The sequence below is a fragment of the Melospiza georgiana genome, chromosome 3, assembly GCF_028018845.1.
Source record: "Melospiza georgiana isolate bMelGeo1 chromosome 3, bMelGeo1.pri, whole genome shotgun sequence".
Classification (NCBI taxonomy): domain Eukaryota; kingdom Metazoa; phylum Chordata; class Aves; order Passeriformes; family Passerellidae; genus Melospiza; species Melospiza georgiana.
The window spans coordinates 105,244,742-105,269,427 of NC_080432.1; the positions used below are offsets into that span (position 1 = coordinate 105,244,742).

Below are 24,686 nucleotides of genomic sequence, written 5' to 3' on the forward strand. Positions count from 1 at the left end.
AGATCATCTGTTATTGGACTGAAGTCAAAATTTCAAAAAACTTCATTTATATTAATTTTCATTAAGCAACGAGTCAGTGATTTGACAGGGTGTAATATAAAGGCCTGCTGAGTAATAGGCTTATCAGGGACCCAAAATTGCTAGAGGGAAGTTCATAGTTCTGATATTCTCCTAGATCATCATTAGCTGTATTTACATATCAGCTAGAAATGCTGAGATTACTGAACTAAAATATGGTATTAGAGGGGGGAAAAAGGAAAAATATCACTGGATCACAGACCAAAAAACATAAGATGTGCAGTTCAGAGAAGTTTTTTTTGCCCTCCTCACAATTAAAACCATTTCATTTCTATCAGCTCCATGAGCTATCAGAAATGTAAATGCTAGAATCACAACATGATTCTAATCAAAACAGTTTGCATTAAAACTGTAAATGTAAATTCTACCTTAAAGTAAGTAAAAAAGGTTCCTTCCATTAGAAGGATTCCTGATAACTAGAAAGATGAAAATGCAAAGGGAAGATAGTGTACAGAAAAGAGAAAATTTTAATTCTGCCTCAGTGCCCATGTTTTTGGTATTTTTCAGAATTAGTATATGGAAGACTAAACACATTGTTTGAAGTTATAAATCACATTGAATGAACATGGATGTATCAACAGGACAATGATGCTGGAGCTCAGCCTCAGGCATATGAACATTTGCATGCCAAATTAAATATTAGAACATGGAAAAAATGTCCTCATTGGATACACCAAGAGCACACTTTATACTCTACACTTGAGTTATTAGGGTGAATCAAACACTGAATTGTTCAGTAGTTAAAACTTTTGATTTCACTGAACCACAATGACTTTCAGCATATTCTTCCACTTTACCACTTTGTATTGCCCAGGGATAAACTTGTTCCTCTTCAGGAATTTGCATTTAAAAATAAAAGTACTTGGCTGCACAATTCTGTACCCCACCAATACAAGGAAAACCAGTTCTGACAGGAGAAGACAAAAAGGGTTTGATGCAGCTGGAAGAAATGCTAACACACAATGCAGTGGGACAGGAAAGGGTTATTTTGTTTCAATCCCAAAAGCTGTTGCTCAATACATCACTTGAAAATAAGTAACTCCATAGAAAGCATTCAAGTTAACTCTCAGTTTTAAAAATGCTCTTTTCTCAGTTGAATGCTTTTGTAAAAGGTGCCAATCTTGCAGCACCATAAATGGCAGCCTGGAGAAGCAGGCAGTCACAATCTGATCACTGGCTTGAGCTCTCCCTGTTCCATCCATGGTGAGGTGTTCATGGGCACACACCCCCCTTCCAACCCATCCTTTCCATCTGTGAACTCTGGTCCTGCAGCACACTCCAAAAAAGCAGGCATTTATCCACATACAGTGGGAACAGTCCCCCAAAACTTCACTGCTGGACTTGTTCTTTCACTTACAGAGGACTTTTAGTAAGGCAGACCTTATTGCTCTCCTCTCCTTTCAGTGCCTATGGAAACTGCCAAGCTCCTGTCCCGTTTTTCATGTAAACAAACAGCTTTAGCCCCATAGTACATGGGAAAATCTTGCCCCAACCCATATTTTTTATACAGAACAGACCCAAAGCCAAGAAGACGGGGCACAGTCACATAATGTAGAAATCCATGTCCAAACCAGTGCCAGTGGGATTCAAACATGGTTTAATCATTTGCTACCAGAAGAACATGCCACAGGTGGCTGACTGAAACACCACCTGAAGGCAAGGCATTGTTCATGTCCTCTGTCACCCATGGAATGACACCGTGCCCAAAGCCAGGAGGAGCCAATGTGCACGAGCAACCTTCTGGCTGGGACTACTCTTGGCCCACGTGCCCACTCCTGTGTGGACTTCTTCAGGAAGTGCTTCACTGAGCTGAAAACACTTCAAGCTAAGCTGCAGATGAATAAAACATTTTGATATTTGTTATGTCTAGAGACTGGACTAATTGGACATGTAAACACTTAATGCTTTCATCTTTACAGAAGGTATTCTGGGGCTGATTTTATGAAAATCCACCAACATTTTTGAGCACTTCATTTCCCAATGTTGAATCTTGTTTTAGAATTTGGGAGGTGAGAGCTTGTTTTAAGAAATGTATTTGGGAGGTTTGCACAGTACAGAATACCGTGTCCTGTTCAATATTTGGCTACACTGAATTCATTAAATCACTCTTCTCTGTTCAGTATTGAATTTATTCCAGCCTAGAGAGAACACAACAGTCCCTTGTAGCTGAACTATAACATATGCCACTATTACAATCATTTGCTGTTTTCATTGTAGAAGAATTTGCTCTTCCTTATGTTCACTAAAATTAAATAAGTATGTGTAAATTGGACTTTAACACATGATAACATCAAACAAAATATCCTAGAAGTCCATTTCATCCTGTACTGAATTTCTCACATCCTCTACTGCATTTCCTAGTTATTAACCAAGACATCTGTATATGTGTAAGTATCAGAAGGTAAGACAAATGAAAATTAAGATACTTCCATGCAGTGAGACAAACTAGAACAAGAGACTTTTGTGCAATAGCCAAAACAGTTTTGGCCTCATAGATTTAGTGTGAAGAAAGTCCCAGGCACCACCCTGTGAACAGGCATTGCTTGTTAGATTTTGGCTCTCTTTTAAATGTGATACAGATTCAGGAAAATGCCATCTCTGCCTGACAATCACAACCACCAAATCCCAACAGTGGGGCTCACAAGCCCAGGGCTGTGCAGGCACTACAACAGTGAGGGGCAATGCTCCTCCACAGGGCACACGGTGGAGTACAAGGCACAGAATTTCTTCTTTCTTATTTACAAAAGAAAACAAACAAAAAAAAATCCTAAATGTTTACTGCTATATCCAAGCTCTTTGGAAAGCTCTTTTAAAATAAAGAATAACTGTCAGTTTGATAATTAATATAAACTATTCACACTAAATTCTTACATCAAATTCCTAATCTGAAAGAGAATTTTTAAAATACTGATTTTACTGAACTTTTTAGAATTACTGTTGAATCTTACTTTTCAAATATTTTTCATAATGCATGAAACTTTTTTTTAATAGATGAATACTAAAGATTCATTTCCTTTGAGAAACCCTGGGTTTGTAACATATTGTCTATTCACCTTTATTTTCTACATTGTGTAACAAAGTATGCTGACATTCAATGCTATGCAAGATTCCAGACTTGTATAGCAAAAATTGCTTCTAGTTCATCCTGCATCATAAACTGGGAGTTTGCTGAACTGTTTAGAGTCACATTTATTGAACACAGGCAACATTTTCATGTACCTTTGTCTCCAGTCACTGAATGGCAAGTTTATGCTGGTATTTCCCTTACTGCTCCCAATCCCTCACTTAAGAAATAATCTTATTGGTTTTCATCATTATGGCTTATTTCTGTATACTTTGATTTTCTTTTCCTACAAATCCCTGCTCTTTTTTGTATTGCTAAACAATTTATGACCACGTTGAATTTACTTACCTGTATTCTAGCTTCTCTTTATATTATATACTAATATTTTCTAGATCACACTCCTACTGACAGAAACTGATGGTGTGATCTATAAAACCAGACTTTTATATTGCAGTTAGTGATTGCTGCTAGATGTGCCAAAAGAGTGATAGTGAAAGTTAAACAGGATAACAAATGAAGCACCACATTGTGTCAATATTTCATCTCTTCCAATTCTGCTGCCTATTGTAATTGTGATTTACTGTATTGTAATTGCATCAAAGGAAGTTAAAAAACATTAATTCAGATGTAATAATTTTCTCACATCAGCTGAAGTACCATGCTGCTGTACCTGTATGTTTTAGTGAGCCTTTTTCTTGGATATTTATGTTACATTTAGTCCAGACCTTCTTTCTTAAGTCATCCCATTAAATGGCACTCAGTGAAAAAAGTCTGTGTGCTATGAAAAGCTGTCCAGGCTGGCCTCAATTATTTTTCTAATCAACTCGGGAAAATATATTTGAGCCCTTTTATTATTTCTCCAGTTGAATAAAGAACAATTAAAATTTCCTTCATTTCCATAATTATGTAGTTCTAACAATTTGTACCTCAAGCTCCTCCAGTTTCTTAACACACACACACATTCCATTATGTCTCAAAGGTCAGTTCAAAAGGCAATATGTTTCAATACACCTTGTGAGAATGAAAACATTTACCTATAAATGAAAAACAATTACACCAGAGTCACTGCTTTCAATAAAGTCAGACTTTAATACCAGTTTACAGCCTGCTCAGTAAAGTAAGATTTCAAGTGTCACCAGCACAAAATCTGATGCTATGGACCGTAACTTAAAAATTGATCCCAGAGACAAAGTTACTCAGTAGTTCCTTTGGCACTAAGTACAAACACAGGTGCATAATCTGAAACTCAAACCTGGTCCCATGGATATTTTTAAGTACTGCACCATATTCACTTCCTCAAAGCACCACAGAGACCCAACGAGGACTGCAACAGCTTCCTTGGGAAGCCCCACCTTAACTTCTACGCATGGAAAACTGAAACAATGGAACCATTTGGAAATCTCCACATCCCAAATTCTAAAGACAGATAATGCAATGGTATGAAGAAGTATTTGGGACAAATATTCTGAAAGCATTTTGTTAGAAAGGTGAAATTTTTCATTAAGACTCTGTAAAATAATAGTTACTCTACACAGTTCCTGTTCAATATCAGTCAGTACCAGGTCATTTTATTTCAAATGTTCATACCGCTGAAGTCATTACATTTCTTTTTCTTGTTCTTTTACTTTTTTGGGCATATTTTTCTCCTATGGCAACCTGCTTTAGGATAAAAATGCTGTGGAACTCTGATGTCTTGAAAAGCTATTTCACGATACACCCACTTTTCCTTTTCCTGAAATGCTTCTCACAAAACCAGCTCATCTAATAGTTTCCCCTAATGCCACACTCTAGCAGAAAATTACACCACTTACTGGAGATTAGGCCTTATTTTGCTGCAGGAGAAAGAAATCTAAAGCATCAGTGATCAAACAGTCAAATACTGTTATATCCAATTTATAGATACAGAATGCAAGATTTGAAAAAACAAGATCATGTAACTCAAGTCTCAGAAACAGGCTATTTCACTGAGTTTTCTGAGTCCTATCCTCTGACTGATACTAGTCCTCTGGGAGACTGATACTTCTGGGTAATTCTGAGAAACAAGCCGAGTCCTCTGGAAGGGCTCCTGAGGACTGAGCTGTGCTCATCTGAGCATTTCTTGGGTAGCTGACCCAACATCCCCTGTGCAGGCAGATGCCCAAGGACAAAATACTGACCAGGCAGTGAGAAAAGAAACTGTGCTAAAAACAGGAACTACCATTAAGTCAGAATTGCTCTGTTCCTGCAAGAATGATCATCTGTGCAACTGTCTACAAAAAACAATGTGCTAACTTGTTACTTTATAGACAGCAAATTTCTTTACTCATAAACATTTCTTTTGTTTAAATAACAGCATATATTTTCATGGTGTATCCAGCTATAACGGCATCAATGTACGCAAAAATCAAAATTCCTAAATGAAAATTTAAATTCCTTAAATGAAAACATTTTAAATTATTAGTGTAATTTTCTACTTTTAATAATTTTAGTCATTACTTACAGAGAATGGCTAGAAAACCACCAAGATTTTCCTAAGATGTACATTTCCTGTATTTGCAGGATCAATGCCAGAGGGTATATGCTACTTCCCTGAATTTATTTCAGCTCTATCAGAAAATAGCAACCACCATGAAGCCACAATGCAAGCTTTCTTTTCATCCCTTTCTCTCTCTGTTTTCCCGTATCTGTGTTTCCCCAAACCACCTTGGCTCCCACATCTCTCCAGCTTTGATTCCTTCTTTAAACATCCCACAAGGCTTGTATGATTCCAAAATGCTTCCTCATGCATCCCATACCAAGTTCCCAGTGCTGGCAGGCAGCAACTCTGTGAAATAATCTGAAGAGTCTCTTACTCTTTGTGCTAGCTGGCTCCATCCTGCCTGGTTCTCTTTTCTTTTTTTTTTTTTTCTTTTTTTTTTTTAATATTTGTTTTTAAACAGAACACAGTTACTGGATTTATGTTTCTGCGTATTACAAATTATTCATATACTGATGATTTCCACACACAGTTCTTTATTATTTTGGAAGTGACATCTCAGTGGACTTCTCTCCCAGTGCTTCTCAAACTGTGCTTTATTCAAGTTTAACCCTTCCTCTGCTGAACAGAACAGTTTTGCAAGCTTTTGTACAGAATATAAACTATTTGGACTTTTAACTGCACCTGTACTGAATTTGTGCTGGTATCTGTTGCTCACTTCAGAATACCCATTGAGAGCACATATGAAATACTGGAACAAAGGGCAAAGTTGTGTCATGTAGAGTTTTAAGTAAATCATGTTTTCTTGGTTTTAGTTTTACATCTGAGCAGAGCAAATGACCACTTAGTGCAGTAACATGCCCCTTTAAAATATTCTGTACTCGACACACAACAAATCTGATTTAACATGCTCTCCAAATGCTGCTCTTAACCTCTCATATGCAAAAAGGAAAGTATTCAATGTATTTTTTCCTACAGTTCATGACTGAAAGCCATCATTACCATTTGATCTCTTTTCCTTGAATTGTATATCACATGAAGTGTATGTGACCACTAACTTTTAAAATAGCCTATATACTTCTATTCACCTTATTTCTGTGATGAGACCTCACAGCAAGGATGGAATAACAATATGGAAACTAACCATCTAATCCAACTGGGCATATTTTATTGAAGTCTTATTGCTTCCATGTGTTAGAAGAAACTAAAGCCAACTGCAATCCCCAATTTTTGGCATTCTCAGTATGCATTGTATCCAGCAAAAGAGAATTTCACTTTTTGTTTTCATTTTTACAGCACAGTGATATTAGACATACAGACTTAATCATTAAGAAAACAAGATTTTTAAGTGAATAAGAAAAGCAAAGTCTTTATTATGCCTAAAGCAATACTGTTCTTTAAAAAGTTGTAACTTTTTATTTTAATCTCTTTTGCAGTATAATCTTTAAAGAACTCATATCAAAATTTTAGTATGGGTGATAGAATCTTCAAGAACGGAGATACACAGTAATGATAATATGGTTATAACACAGAGTCAAGTCAGGCAATTTATATGAAAGAAACTTGTCATGGATAAATGCAAGGCCAAAGAGTTATATTCAAATTTATTCTGAGGGAGCACATGTAATAGACCAATATTTCTTAAGATACAAAGCCTAGTTTCCTAAGAAAGATGAATATAAAATTATGAGCAACTATAATAAAACGAGTATTTTATTTTAATTTTGACAGAAATAAATAGCCTTTTACTAAAGCATTTTCCACTTTGTTTTCTAAGCAAGTGATATTTGTCAGATATACTTCTGATATGAAAAACAACACCTCAAGCAGGATCAATCAGGTAAGTGGCTTTCTCAGTGGAGATCAGAGAATTAAAAACTAATATTGTAATTTTAGCAATATATTGGGCATCCCATGTTTTTCCAATTATATTTGCTGATAAGATTTTTTTTTCAGCTCACTTTTTTATCCACCACATATGCTTTCCTTAGTTATTTGGAAGATTTTAACTTTGCTGCTCACCTTAGAATAGCTTTCTCCTCAAGTGTTGATAATAATACAAGATGCTAGAAGACAGGCTCTTTTGTTTGAGTCTATTTCACATTTTTGTGAGAATTTATAAAGAAAATGAATTTCCTGCACTCACAGCTGGCAGTACCTTATGGTTTTATTAGTCCTAGTTTAATCAGAGAATGTCTGCTAAAGAAAGGAGGTCAAATGCTGATCATTTAGAAGGATGAAAAATCATAGAATGGTTTGGGTTGGAAGGGACCTTCATCTCATTACAACTCCCTGCCATGGGCAGGGACATCTTCAACTAGACCAGGTTGCTCAGAGCTCCTCCATTCAACCTGGCCTTGAACACCTCCAGGGATGGAGCATCCACAGCTTCTCTGGGAAACCTGCTCCAGAGCCTCACCACCTTCACAGTAAAGAATTTCTTCCATATATTTAACATGAATTTCCCTTTGTTCAGTTTGAATCCATTACACTTTCTTATCACTAAAGTTCCTGATGAAGTGCCCTTCTTCAGCATCCTTGTAAGATACTGGAGGGCTGCTATGAGGTCTCCATGAAACCAAATATTTGGTTCTTAAGACAGAAAACATTTTGGTAGAAAAAATGAATTTAACTTAACATGATTACATTAAAATTAGTTCAACTACTCTTTAAAAGAAACTGTACCACCAAGTTAAAGAAACATAGTATTCTGATTCCTTCTGCATATTTAATTCAGAATTACACTCCCAGAACTATTCCTTCCCATAAAAAGGCTAATTACCAAATTTTAATAACTGCCTACATGGTTTATATTTTGAATATTGGGAATTTCACAATCCTATTTCATTCTATTCCTTTAATTAAGCTATCCTAAAATAATCAAAAAAGAGTCATCAAATAGTGATTGACACAATTTGGATGTTTCTAGAAACTGTTACTGATGTGCACAGGAAAGAAATCAAGTTAAAGGGAGGTACAGGTATAAAACAGAAAGCTCAGAAGGACTTCCAAAACCTAATGCTCCAGCTGTAAGTGACACTGATGGACATCTCAGCCTTTCCAAGCTGCTCTGTGTGCACGAGCTTGACACGTGCATGAGCATCACCACAAACACGTGAACAGCTTCTGCAGACTTTTCTCAAGAGGTCTGTGAGCACTGTGTGTCACTCTGTGTTATACTGTACTGGACATGAATGCTTTTCCTTTGTCTGATTTCAACATTCCTAGCATGTATTTTTAAGTAGCTCAAGGGATAAGCATATGAGAGAAATAAAAAAGAACATTAAAACCAGACTACACATGAAGATTTTTCCCCTGCATCTCACAGTGCACGTTCTCCATGTTTTGCTGTGGAAGTTAAATTTCTAGCTTAGCAGACACTATGCACAGTGCCTAGTAGGAACATCATTTCTCATCTGTTCCAATAAAGAAAGGCAAGTGTGCAAAAAACTGCAAAACAAAATAACTTTAAAAAAATATAAAACCTCTACTTTTAATGTAGTGTTAAGTATTTCTTCTACAGGAAACATTCATCCACACAGAACACTTAAAAACAAATAACCTGTGTACCTGAACTGTGGAACTGATTTCAGACGCAAATCCTCCTGTCAGGGGAGCCTCATGGCTAATCAGCAATCGCCCAGTCTTTGCCACCGACTGAAAAGGAAAAACAAACGGCCAAAATGTCACCAAATTACAGCTCTTGTGATTTCTTACTTGTACTGCTTGTGGAAGATATGAAATATGTGACTTTGTTAGCAGTGTTAGAACACAGCTCCTTTTCCCCTCTTGCATTTCCAGTGAACAATAAATTATCCTAAAATACTCAACTGAGTCATTAATAGGATGGTTTTATACTTACTATAAAAGTATTCACATTTTCCACTCAATTTTAAGCAAGTATCAAGAATAAATTTAAACCCGTTTCATATTAATTTACCCTATCACTGCAAACTGTAACATTTCTGAAATAGAATAAAGATTTTAACAAGTAGCCAGTAAAAAACTGAGTCCTCAAAATACTAAAATATACATACACAAAGAAATTCTTCCCTGATATCGCTGTACAAATAGATCCTATGTAACATCATAAACCACTGCTATTCAGGAAGTAAAATTGCTAAATAAAAATTTTAGCAAGAAATGTGTGGATTAGTGCTGCATATTTAAATTTTACATGGCAACTAGTAGTACCATTTTCTAATTTTAAATTTCAATGTTTGTGCAGTTGTTATGTAATACACTTCATAGCTAAATAAAGAGCATAATATATACAGATGACCTAACCATCTTTGATGAAAAACCAAAACTGGGCTCCTTGCAGACTGTAATAATAAAAGCAAAATATTTTTAATCTTATGGGAAATATAAACTTCATCATACAGAAATATATTGATGTTTATTGGAACTATGCTAAATTGTCTGAATCAAACATTCGGATACCTTTAATAAGAAATACGGTAGCGAAGTCTCTGCTTCCCTGACATGCATTTTAAAATTATTATAATAAAAAGGCTCATTAAAAAGTTTCATAAACTTCTAGATATGCACGTCAAAAGAAATCAGATTACTGTGTATGTTAATCTTTCAAGAACAGTTGCAGTCCGACATTTAAGATAAGTACATAGTGTACTGCTGGTTGAATATTATCCATCAAGTGGAAGAGCTCAAGACAGTGCTTGCTATCAGATCAGACCTTCTGAATACTGTGATCTTTAATTTAATGTCTACACCAGCACACTCTCCAGTCAGACAGCTCCATGTTATCTACATAATAAAGACACATAAAGGCAATGCCCTAATTAGGCAGCTTTCTCTCTGATTCAAGTATTTTACTAACTCTTTTGCTTTTCTAGCAATGACTCAATCAGTGGCTCTAAGCAGCTCATGCACAGATGTACTGGCAACTTGTAGGCTACGAACATGTTCCATACACTGTACGACGAAATGGTCTGAAAACATTCAGAGCTAAACAAGACAGAAAAAGTAATTTCAGCAGTTGGAAAGTAATCCAGTTACATAGGCTGATTTCTGGGGTATTTTTCCAGCACTGGAAATTCATATCTAAAGGAACAGAGGTATTAACTGCGCTATAAATCTGTCCAGTACATCAGAACAACAGTTCCACGAACAAAATGTACGCTCTAGTTTTAAGTTGATATGATTAAAACTGATACAATCACTTGCTATAGTACAAGTTGCTATAGTAAAACTGATACAACTAATCAATGTTAAAGTTCAGTCTGGTTGTTCTTTTTTTTTTTAATCCTCTTAATTTCAAAGAAAGATTATTTTGCATTACAAGCTGTCATTAAAGTTACAGATTTTGTTTCTCAGATAACAGAGTACAATCTAACACTGTCAGTATATGGGAAAATTCACATGGGGTCAGACCAATAATCCATCAGTCCAGTAAATTATCTCCCCAAAGAGATAATTTAATGTTTAGGGTAAAATAAAATGTGTTCCTTCACTATGTCTCAGTCTCCAAATATTTTCACATCTCCCATTTCTTGAATCCAATATTGTCTTTTATACTAAATAAGTAATAACTTTTATTTATCTCAAATTGAATCCATGTAAATAAAGAAAAGACAGGGAGGAAGGGAAAAATAATCTCTTCTTGGTAACCTGCTTCTACTGTGTGAGAAATCCTTGTGATTCCCATGGGCTCCAAGGAAGTCCATGTCTGTGGGAGCTTGTTAAGAGTGAACAAGCAGCTGTGATCACCAAGCATTGCATACAAACATCTCTACATACACTTATATGTATCACTCCTGCTACGAAATCATGCAGAGGTTTGGTGCTTTTAGAACCCAACCAACCCTACAGTGTGTTTTTCAGGAACACATGCAATCTAAAGTATTTCTCGTGTTTATAAATGAGTCATACCTATTGGTAAGTTGTTCCAGTTTTTACATCCCTTCCTGGTTAGAATTTTGCACCCCATTTCCAAATTAATTTGGCTGACTTACTTTCAAAGCTGCTGCTTCGTGTTTTATTTCTGTTTGCTAGAAGGAGGCACTATCTATTACCACATTTCTGCTCCCAAATGAATACATTAAGAGTGTGATCAAATGGTCTCTTAAATATGATTTTGATAAATTAAGAAGACTGAGCTCTAAATCTTTCAGCAAACAGCACATTTCCAATTCCTTCATCAGTCTTGCGACCCTACCCTGAATCATCTCCAGTTTTCTATGTCCTTCTTGAAGCACACCCATCAGGAACCAGCATTCCAGATTTTATCAGAACACCATCAAATGCAAAGATAATATAGCTGCAGTACTGCAGCTCTTGGATGTATGAGGCCTGTTGGCCAAAGCATAACTGGACAAGTCCAGCTTTCACTGATAACTGGAACTCCCTGCTTATGGGAAAGAAGGTTAAAGGATAATGGCTTCCTGGAATAACAATGAAAATATAGCATGCCTTTATTATTTCAAGACACAAAATTATATTTGGATATACTGAAAAACATCTTATGCGCCTGAGCTTAGCTCAATTAATGAGCTTATCTTTATCAGTAACTGTTTATTTTATCGTTTTCTCAGCGGTTTCTTACCTCTAACTTTTTACCAGTAATGATTATAATGTTTTCCATATATTTGACAGAAATATTAAAAAACAGGTTCCAAATCCAACTTTGCAGGAATTTGAGACTATTTCCATTCACTATCACATTCACCATACAGTTACAAGTCAGCTCACTAATTAATGTCTTACTTTTCAAACCATGATAATTTATTTTTGAGCACCTATTAAATGTTCTCAACACTGAACAGTTGAGCATGTATTTCTAATTACTGTTGAATAGCTGCTTATTTCTTGGTAGTGTCTTCTGAGCTTACAGATCACTCTCCCCAACTAACTTAGTACAGTTTTTTTGTGGAAAAACTGATCCATAAGGTATCAGACTAAGAAATTCCTGGTCAATAAATACTTTCAGTTAGCAAACATTTTGCAAACATACTGCAGTCCTTGTATGCCCTCCTTATTTTAATTATTATCTTGTTTTTTCTGTCTACATATGACAGCACAATACAGTAATAACAGCAGACAATAACAACAGATGGGATTCTTCTAAATACAATTTTTAAATATCTATAATCATGAAAAAATATTTCAGTTGGCATAGCTTAGAACAAAGCCAGGCAAACACATTCATAGTGTCCTAGAAAGCTAACATTTAACTTCAATATCTTCAAATGAAAATTTAATCTTACTTCCTGGAAGCAAAATAGTTATTCAGTTAAAAGTGCAAATTTCAAAACTAGCTGCTCTACTATCTACAGGGCACCGCAGATATGGTTAGTGATTATTTGCAGGTATCATGATTGTTCTTTTATAAGGCATTAATTTCACTTTATAAATCTATGGCAAAACATTAGTTCCTGTTAATTTAGACAAGGTGATTATTCAACTGCCAGGATACCAAAGCCCAATATTCAGAAGAGCATTTAGAGTACAAATAAATGCAGCTCAATAACATCAGATAATGGAGTTCTCAACCTTCAGATTTCCTAGGAAACATCACTGCATAAAACCGGAGAAAAGAGCGGCTAAATCTGCACAGTGTAGCACACTGGCCAGCATATAATCCTACCATTTTAGCACCTTTTCTGAAGGTGTACAGATGGATTGGTTTTATTGGTCTGGATTAGGTAGAGAAAAGGATGGCCTTTCAAAGAACAATGTATTTTGTCCCCTCACAACCAAACACTTGTATTTCTGTAAGGGATAGATTTGCCCCACTTCCCCAACATCCCCATTCTGTCTTCCAAAACCGCAGTCTTTACGGTTTATTACCTAAGTAAAAAACTGAGATTTTGAAATGCATGCACATTCTGCATCTCTTGAAGATTATTTTTGAAAATACATCTTCAAAAGTGTGGTATGCCTTAAGAGATTAGCACTGATAAAAATGTTCCTTCTTTACAACTAGAAGTGTTGCTTGCTGATCTTTAAAGTCTACATATACTTCAGAGGGCACCAAGAGATTCTGCATGTATATCACATCTCAAATATAATGAAAATTGATTTTTTTTTTTTTGCTATCTTCAGTAACACACCATGAAGGGAAGTCAGAAGCATTATCCAGGCACTTAGAGAGCATGGCTTCTCCTTGTATCATGGTCACTCTGTGCTGTCACAGCCAAGTTCAGATGACACAACCCTGGGCTTCCAAAAGGGAGAGGTCCTACCCTGCCCAGAACCTCTTTTTCACAGACCATCCCTGACATCTCCTCAATGCTGAGAGGGCTACTGGGAAAGTCACTTGAAGGGGTAAATCTGATTTATCCTGTACAGTTAGCACAGAGCAGCAAACATCACTTCAGAGAAAGATTTCGAGATGGAAAGTACATCAAGATTTGCACAGAAAACGCTTCAGCAGTGCTCTCTCCTTCTGGAAGGCAGCAGTGACCCAGGTTATGGCACACCAATGTCACCTCTGCTATATCCAATCATTAGAGAAGAAACTCTAGGGCTTTAAACTATTAAATTAGCCCTCCAAAAAAACACAGAAACCAATACTGACTACACTTTTCCACTTCAATTTCACTGTCATTTCTGTTTTACATTGGTGTCATTCACAAGAATGACAACTGATAGTGCATCAGAGAAAAAGGCTAACAGCACAATCTAATAAGGAAATGTAAAAAAACCTAATGCCTTTGCAAAACAAATGCTTTCAGGGTGCACTCTGAAGGCTTTCTGAGATGCAGCCCAGTGTTTTTATAGTGAAGCAGTTGAGCAAATTGTTTTCAACCTCCCTGACCACACTCTCTGTCCAAGAGTTTCTATAATTACTTTTCTGTTCAACTCTCAATTCATTTTGTTGGATGTTTTCTCCTCTCCTGCAGGCACCGATGACAGAAGGAAACAACACAAGCCTGGCACTTGCAAGCACTTTGAAATCCAAGTGCTGACACTACCAGTAACATGTTCTGCCCTTACTTAGGAGAAAGCAGCCAACCAAAATGAGTTTGATGCTAAACCACATGTAACACTACTGCTCTCCACATATAGCAACACCACAACTACCAGTGTAACCAGCTGCTTCACTAACACAGAGACAGCCTTTAGAGATACTATCAAAGTCAATCTTTTCTTATAAATAGCTGATATTTTTTCACAATGGTAAGCTAGATATTTTCGTTAAGGAGAAAATTCTGTTCTCAGAAAAAAAAAATATTTTCCATCTCTTACAGAAAAGGATTTTTTTAAATTATGTTCACTTTCCCCTTTAAATTTTTGCATGCCTTTGATTGTGTTCTTTAGAAACTATAAAAATTTCCTGCATAATTGAAAACTAGCTTTCCACAATAATTTTTAAAAAGCTGATGAGAATACTCAAATTATATTTTTAGTGTATTCCATTTTGTACTGAGCATGTATGAAGCAATTATAAAACTGTATAAAAATGAACATTAATTGATATGTGCTTTTCCCGAAAACAAATCAGAATATGGAAGCTTTAAAAAAATTACTTGGTAAAGTTTCAATAAATGTCTTGAAAAACATTTTCCTTTTTCATTTTTAGACCAGCTTTAATGAATTTGTGTTTGGAAAACGTAAACCCTGAGGGAGACTACTCTCTCCAATCCATTAGTTCTACCTTCCCTTTAACGTTTCAATAACAAATTGCATAGCAGCATTCTTGGTACTGAACACAAGCACAGGGATAGAATTAAGATCCCAGATTTCTATTCAGCACTTCCCACTGAGAAATATGTAACTTAATCTGCCAGATAAATCACTGAGGATTACATTCACTTAGCACATGCAGATCCACAGGATGACACATCCCAGCTACAATGAATTGTTTGTGCATGGGATACACTGACAGTCTAGAAAATGCAGTTATTCCGTCCCCTATTTCCAGACATCCCAGAGGATGAAACCCACTGGATTTTTGTGATGTCTGGAAAACCAAATAGATCCTCAAGCACCATTTTTCCCCCCTAGGGTCCTAAGAAAAGGAATAGAAAGGAAGAGGGACAGTTTGTGTCCTAGTAGCCTGGACACAAGAAAATCCTGCAGCTTCCTAACAATCATGTTCTAGTTTGCAAATTATAGCCCAAAAGTGCCTTCTCCTAGAAGCAGGAAAACTAGGAAAAGTATGCCCTCTTTAAAGGTCCAAACAACAAAAACTCATTCTTAACATTGAAGAAAAAATGAAACGGGAAAACAAAATAACATCATTTGCTGTGGGTTTCAACGGAACTAGATTTCCAGAGAAGGAAAATGAGAGATGTACTCTATCACAGTGTCTATGATCCACTTCCAAAGTTGACTGAAACTCATTGAGTCATTTTTCAATAAAACGAAGACAATTCCCAGGTAAACAAATGACATGAAAACCATTACTTCATCAGTTCAACAGCCCAAAGCATGAATGAGATTTCTCAACTACTGGTAACAAGGCAGTCAGCCTTACCCTTCTGTTAAAGATTCTCTTAAGTATAACAAATATCATCACAGTATTGCAATTGTATAGCAGAGAATCCTAGCCTAACACTGGCAACAATCTATGAAGATCAAAGATAAATCTACTTGGAAAGAAAAATAAGTCATTTTTATTACACCACTCAGGAAGGCCATTGGACAAAAAAATCTTTTACCAAAACTTCTCAAACAATAAAATGAAAAAAACATCGGCAATTCTGAAATAAACTAGTATGCTGATTAACAGCAGGGAATGGAAAACAAGTCTATCACCTTTTCAGCTTGAGACAAACAGCTAAACAGTTGCCAATTTGAACGGACCCACATTAGCAGAGCACAAATCTAAGTCTGCCTGTTACTACTTAACCAAAACTGAGGCTTCTAATCCACTCCTGTCTGCGTTTTCAGCTGACGCAGCCAAGGTCTGTGCTTTCTGACCTACAAGTCTGGAATTCATGGACTGCAGATGGCACAGTCAAAGCTGCTGGGACAGGCTCAAACCTACTGCCAGCTTTGGAAGCACAGATTGAGTTTCCCCAAAGCAAAAGGATCTGTGATAACTAATTTGCATGTCAAGAATGATGACAAGCAGATCCTTTACAGTTCCCAGACTGCAAAGAGCCAAAGATGAAGATACTTTGATTCTGGTTTCTGTCAAGGAGAAGCAAAACAAAGGAGAGGACAACATTAACAGGCAACTGTGACAAGGGAACCAACAGAGAACAGTCGTCCAGTAATGTTGAACAAAATGTGTGACCTTCGCATATCAAGAGTGGTAAGAGGAGCTGTCCTGCTACACAACCCCGCTCTGACACGGTCCCTATACCTTTACCTGCTTTCTCTGGAGTAAAAGATGAAAACAAGTAAAATCCACAACACCCTCTCTCCAAAAAAACAACAAAACAAAAAACCACCACACAAAACCCCAGAATTTTTTAGCCTCACCTCCTTTCCCATTGATTTCAAATCACAAGACCAGATAATAGAGAAAATCAACAAAGACCTAAAGTATGAGGCATTACAACTGTAAGTATCATTCAATGGACAAAAATGTAGGAAAATTAACAGAAGTACTAGAAATGTATTTGCTGCCCAATAAGATGTCTACCTGAAACTAAATGATTAATGCTTAATCAAATAAATTATCAAACCACATACTCAAGTATAGTATGTTGTAGACAGCTGCCATGCTGTCTACTCAGCTCTTTCAAAATGCATACTCTGCATTTGAATATTGGCTTCCAATAAGGAGCAAAGCTCAAAAAAAGAAACTTAAGTTCATTTTACATAACCCCTTTAAATCTGTTCTCTCCTAAACAATCAGTCCAACTGTGCTGCTACCTGGCTGCTTCTTTTACCAACTCCTTAGTATTAGCAATATCTACCTGGAAGAAAATCCTAATGAGAGCTCAAAGGAAGGGGAAGCAACAAGTAAACAATTTGGAGCACAGAGAGAAGCTGGGCTATATTTTTGACAGTGCAAATGCAGAAGCAGAAGATGATGCTAATAGTAGCATGGATGAAGGAAGGGAGGGAGGACAGGCCCTAGTACAGATCCCTGCAGTCCTTGCTAGTCACTGGCTTCCAGGTAGAATCCTGTGCTCTACCCACTAACCATGACTATGCAAGCACTCAAGCAGTATTTTACCTACCCAGCTGTCCACTGGACCAGAGCTGTTCATTGGATATAGGAGTATTCTGAGAGCATCAAGAGTTTTCTTCCAGTCAAGGTGTCATTCACTGCTCATCCCTTGTCCACAGATCCAGACATTCATCACAGACTTAGCCTTAGCAATTAATTACTTTTCCTTACGCTTACTTTTCCTCATCTCATTAACACATTCAGAAATCATACAAAACATTCCATTTGGGTGAAGTTTTATCAAAAGCAGCTTAAAAGCATTTACTGTTAACTCTTTCATGAAATACGTCATATTTTCTTAAATTTGATCACAAGATGCAACCAAGAGCTCACTGAAGCAGAAGACATGCACCTGTGAGCAGTCTGAATGCTGTCAGTAAGATGACCCACAGCTGGGAGCACTCCAGCAATCTCAATACACGTTTTCTAATCTGTATTCTACATCATTATTTAGAAAATTTTGCCGTTTTCTTCTTGGGCAAATCTGCAGTTGCATCTGAATAATGGGGTATACCCTTAGCAGAGTTGCAGATGACACCAAACTGTGAGGAGCAGCTGACTGGCCAAAGCAGCTGTGCTGCCATCTGGAGAGACCTGGACAGGCTGACAGGAACCTCGTGTAGTTCAAAAAAGGGAAGCACCTGCCCTTTGAGACAGAGTAGAGATCCATTCTGAATTAGGTGAAGTGTCTAAGACAGGTGAAAAGCCTGTGAGGCCAAAGCTGAAAGAAATCTGCAAGGCAAGAGACAGTGAGGAGACAAAAAAAAAAAAAAAAAAAAAAAAAAAAAACACAAACAACCACAAAGTCGATTTGCCCCAACCTAAGAATTCCTTTGATAAAGAAGAACTGGCAATAAATGTCACACAGAATGAATATTTATGAACCCATTGTGAAACTGTATGCATATGCATTTAGAAGGGAGATAAAAGGAAACCTGAAATCCTCAGGAGTACACATGCCTTTTGAAGAAAATTTTCCTCTGCATGCATCCCACGCACCCCGTAATAAAAACTTACAGAGCTTTACAACTTTTACAAAGTTGTGAGGTTTCTTCTTTTCTCCACAAAACACCTTGGGGAGGAACAACTCCATGCACCTGTGCACACCGGGGGCTGCACAGCTGGAAAGCAGCCTGGCAAGAAAGGGAGATGGATGTCCTGATGGACACCACATTGACCACGAGCCAGAAATGTGCCCCTGCAGCAAAGAAGGCAAATGGTATCCTGGGCTGCATTTGGAGGAGAGCTGACCATACAAGGGATGTGATGCTGCCCCTCTGCTCAGCATTGGTGAGGCCACAGGTGGAATGTTCCATCCAGTTCTGCACTCCTCAGTAAGACAGGCATGGACATACTGGATTGTCCAACAGAGGGCCACAAAGATATTTAAGGGATTGGATGAGAGGAGTGGGATGAGGGGTCCTCATTGATATAACTACAAACCCAAAGGGAGGGTGCAAACAAGACTGAGCCAGACTCCTTGCAGTGGTGCCCAGAGGCAGAGTTGCTGTTGTTATGCTGATGTTGCATTCTGAAATCCACATCAGGACAGATTTTTTCCCCAGTCGTATGTATGGCAGAAATAGTTCATAAAGAACTAATGTGACCACAGCAGGGAAGCACATATGAAACATCTTGCTGAGAAATGTTAACACAATCACAAAATCTACTGACTCAGCATACCAGGATTTTAATATTCCAGTATGCATCATTTTACACTATAAACGCCAAAAATAATTCCAAAATACTAATGTGGATTCTTCCTGCACAGCACCAAGAACAATGCTGTGGCATAAAGACAGTGGTGCAGAGAGAAAGAAAAATGAAAACAAGCACAGGAATAATGGAAAGTAACATGGAAAATTTTTTAAGTTGCAGTCAAAACCAAATGGGGTTGCTACAGGACTAGATAGAACATCCTAAGAAACAGTGAAGAAAGGATAATAAAACAGTTGTGGCTTTTATATCCTAAACAACATTGTCAGCATATGACTGAGATGATCAACATAGAAATTTATAAGCTTCCTGCAAAGCCAAGAACCAAAGACAGATCCCCCATGTGTAGAGTAGCATATGAAGAGTAGCAGAAAATTCCTCTCCAAAGAACTTGCAATTTAAATAGCTGAGACTGTGAAAAGCAAAATGAGGTATGACACACGGCAGGGTGCACCTCAATACAGTCTGGGTTGCTTGATATAATTTTTAATAGAAGAGGGTTAAAGTACACTAAAAGGACTAATATTCTATCAGGTAGTAACTAACTCTCCAATACCTTTCAGTAAACTTACTCTTGCAATCCAACACTGCTACAAACTCTCTAGTAATACTTTTATAACATCATTCTACATACCCTAAAACAGATAACTGCTGAGAAAACAACAGGTGACAATAATGGTCATGGATTGTGAGGACAATGAAGAAAATTGATGTTTTGTGCAGATGGACACTCCTGCTTAACTTAAAAGTATTTAAGAACACATTAATCAACTTCCTTAAGAGATGGGCAAAAAAAAAGTACTTCTGGAATTCCACAGCATGGCTTTTTGACATCCATAAGACAAATTTCTATGTACAACCTAGACTGAATTGGTTAGGGATGTAAACTGATTCAGTATTCAAAAGTTAATTTAAAAATAAAACCCATCTGGCTTGTTCTTATAAATTCAGATACACTACAATGATTTAATTGCATTATTTTCCTCCACCTCTTCACATCTCATTTACTTTCTGACACTGGAAGCTCTCCTTAATAGTGACAATTAATAATTTTAATATACATTTGGTGCAAGAGTATGTTTATTTCTGAGGACTCCACATACAATCTGCTAACACTACTGAAATAAGTAGCATGAATGTTAAAAAAACTTCTTTTAACCAAATACCTCTAGATTTCCCATTCATTGTGTTCTAGCAATAATTATGAGCAGATTCCTTAAATAGATATTTGAAGTATAATTGCAACTAAACTCAAGGAAAATATTCATGAATCCACTGTATTGGTAACTCATGAGTCCTCAGTACTTTGAACTATGTTTGCCTACCTAACCACAATTAAATATATCTATTCAAATAATCCTTATTTGTGTATTGCCTAAAACATAACATTTAATAGCAAAGGTTTCAGAAAACAGGAACTTCTGCAGCAGCTTCCAACCTTCACCAGTGTGAATAAAACACATGGGTAGACTTATCCCTCCCTCACCCTCTACACCATTTAATTCCCTGTTTATGGGAGCAAAATTAGAAAGTCTCAGGAAATACAGATGAACAACACTGCACCAAAGAGATCCTTTTCATCCCAAAATCTACATGGACACATTATAAGACACCCTTCAAATCTGTGAGGCATCACCACATTCAGCTGACATTCCATGGAGAAAAGTCATTTTCTGAGTTTTAATTAATTGTTAAACATACTAATTAGTGCCTTCATAAATTAAATTGCTTCTTCAGTTTTTCTATATTCATGTTCAAATCCAGCACTTATTTTAGGCCTTAAGTGTTGTAAATCTGTTAATAAATTAAAATTTGAGATTAGCTAGCCCTCCTCTTGCCTTTCAGAAATTACATGCATATTGTTTATTAATATTCTCAGGTATTGAAAATTTCATCTGTCCCTCAAATTCCTGGAATAATCAAGCTGACATAGTACATATTCTTTTCACTATAATACTTTTTAAAAAAAAAATAAATTTCAAGCTTTCAAGTCTGAGTGTTTTATGAGGTTCCTCCAAGATAACCTTTAAGGAAAGACTGCAGTCTTCTAGAGCCAAAAAGGTAGGGAAAACATCCACATTCCATACGATGAAAGTCCCAAAATCTTAGAGGGATCTACCCCAGGACTATGAAGATACCTAAACCCCTGAAATACTAAGAGCCTCTAGCTAGCTTTATTTATCTCCTTTCTTCACAACCACCACCATTCTCTCTGTTCAGTACCCCTGCTCTTCCAGGTGCTCTGATTCTCAAGTAGAGTCACATCAAAAAGTCAGACAGTGAAACCAAGTTATAAAACAAGAGGATGAATAGTGCCTCAGCCATTCTTTTATTCTTCAAAAACAGATGGGATCCTGGGCAATTCTTAAAGGCCCTCCATGGACAATCCAGTGCTTTGTAAGATCCATAAATCCTCTATTAATCCAAATATTGTACTATACTTTTTGTATAGAATATATTTTATATATTTTCTCTATACGAGATAGAGAACTTCCCCAGCTACTCTGGAGGATCCAAGAATGGGCCAGCTAATTCACTGCCATACTCACACCCCAACAGACACACAAAAACAATGTTTTGGAACAAATCTTGGCAGTACTTATCCAGAAGCAAAACACCATCCTGCCAGATTTGACCCACATAACAAGTCTCCTCAGAATAATTTTACTGAAGCTTACTATAGGTTTGGAGAACTTGAAAGAAGCCAAGAACTGTTCTTAAAAGAAAAGAGAAAAATAGAATCAGGTCACCAATAAAATAACTAAAACAGACTGAAATTTCATTGCTGAAAACAATACTTTCATTTCCCCCCACTGAACTGGTTAGTAGCTTTTAACACAATTCAAATAACCCTGTAAGACAAATAGTTAGAGTGTCCCAGCAAAAACCTGCTTTGGTCCAAAGAGAAAGATTAAAATAAAAGTGATGTTTCTTAAATTTGTAGGTGAAGAGGAAGACTGTAAGAATATAAGAACCTGAAGGCAATATGGACGGAAGAAAATGAAAAGCACAGGAATGTCAATGAAGAATAGCAAGAAAAAAAGAAAAGGCCATAGCAAGAGAGATGCCAAGTTCTGGAAAAAAAATATCTGGATTCTGAAAGATATGGAGATAGGAACTGAGAAAAGTTCCAAAAGTGGCAATATCACTTGTGGCATACCCCTCGTTTTTCACTCTGGCTCATACTGGGCATTACAGCATGACCAGGACAGCAGCAAGACTTTGTTTCACCAAAACTCCCAAAAGAGCAGGAGCTTCAGCATCTCTGCATCCAGCGTCTGCTTCATTCTTATCTCCTAAATTACTTTTAACTCTGATAGCACAAATTCATAAAGTTCATCACAGACACCTGAATTCATTTCACTGCAGATGTTGAACCCACTCAGGCTGTATTGGACTCAGTATCTGAATAACTAACATGGATTATATAGGAAAGCACAAGACAATATAAGGGAAACATCTGAGCAAAATAATCACTAAATAATTAAATAAAAATATGAAGCAGACCAGGATGATCAAGTAGAGGTATGAAAAAGAGAGCTGAGCCACCTCTGCCCCTTTCAAAAAGAAGCATTAGCAGGTGAAGTGATAGATATAATTATTTGAATAACAGATTGTTACAGAATTTTATGCCAATTAGCTTGCAAACCTATGCTTTAGAAATTACTGTATCCCTTGTTTATGTTCTTAATATATTTTTTCTGTTTTACTTCCCATTTATTTTTCTAAAGCAACAACCAATTCACCTTCTCCTTTCATTCTTTCAGCATCATATTTTGTCCTAGTCTCTCTTCTATCTTTTGTTCTCTCTTCATTCAAACTATCTCAGCAATCCTCAGGTCATTTCTTCTACAATCTCTATTTTTTTTTCTATCAGTTACACTCCCTCCCTATCTGACCAACTTCAACTTACAGAAGAAGGAACAGTCATTTTCAAGACATGCATTAATTTTCAGTCTGTCAGCCAAGAAAATGAGGGTCCCGCAACCTGAGCTCATTTTTCTGTCCGTTTGTCAGTGTCCTGATAGACATTTTGCAGCCAAATCCAAGTCTTAAAAATATTAAGTTCCTGAAAGCTTTGTAAAAATCAGTCTGTCTGAGGAAGAACAGTACTCCTACTAACTTCATAACCTCATGAAAGCCAAGCTGCACTTAACACTATCTCTCCCACAGCTCTTTATTGGTAAGCACCAATAAATTGTCCCTGTTGCTTTTTGTCTAGCCATCCATTTTAGAAAGAAGCTGAGCATCTTAGTGTAGGTAAATGGAGAACACGGAATGATGGAAGGCAGGAAATATGGGACGTAAATTCATAGAAAAAGTTTCACTCCTCATGTAGTAATTATTTTTCATTATTTATCATAATGTTGCTATCCAAAGTAAAGAAATAAATTAATTTCTGTGTCTTCACAGCATTGCATGAGAAGGGAAAATATGGTAAGGCCAAATGCAAAACCCATGGAACACATATCTGAGAGCTCTCTAGGGTTTTTTTTCAGGCTTCCGTTTCATGGAACAATCCTACTATGCCATTAGAATTTCTAAATCATCAACACAGAGTTGATGATTTAGAAACTCAGTAATTTGCCCATAATTTCTTCATTTAAATTTCCATGAAAATACCATTAAACAATAGCTGTTTTCTATTTAAGCAATAACTCTGTTACTTTTATAACAATCAATTTGACCTTTTCGATGTCCGTCACTCAAGCCAGTGATTTGGATATAACTTCTTTTTCCCAGAAGACTGCAGCTACAGTGCTTGGGACAAAGGTAAAACAATACTTCGCAAAAACAACTGAAAAAGATCACATGATGACTCAAGTCTATATAAATTTGCTGGTTTTATTATTCCTGTTTTCTGGACCAATTGTATGTAACAAAATGTCTGAATCATATAATAAAAGGTTAATATTCAGCAATCTTTTCTTTAATAGATAGACTTTAATTTTAGAAACTCTGATTCTATTTTCTGGCAAATGCCACTATTATAATCTTCCAGCATGTTCCATATGTCTTTCATATCCAAGCTAAAATTAATAAAAATATTAGATTACACTAAAATAAGAACTTCTAATGCTCAAAAACATTACTGTGGTAAATCATATGCTGTTTAGGGCTACTTGTACTCAACCAAAGTCATCCTCCAATTATTCATTTCCATAAAGTTTAATGGTCTTTCAGCTACTGAGAGCAACAATAAGCCAATGACATTTGATGGGTTAGCACAGGACAGTGAAACATTAGCACACACAAAAACTGTCACAAAATGTAAGCATTTG

At 36.6% G+C, this 24,686-nt stretch overlaps 1 protein-coding gene across 1 annotated transcript in view; it reads right to left on the reverse strand.

Annotated features, from left to right (window-relative positions):
* The window catches only part of BCKDHB (branched chain keto acid dehydrogenase E1 subunit beta), a 109,656-nt gene that overhangs the window by 36,639 nt on the left and 48,331 nt on the right, over positions 1-24,686 (reverse strand). Inside the window, exon 9 of the mRNA XM_058021015.1 lies at positions 9,168-9,254. Within this exon, the coding sequence (XP_057876998.1) occupies positions 9,168-9,254 (87 nt within the window). The remainder of the gene's footprint in view (positions 1-9,167; positions 9,255-24,686) is intronic.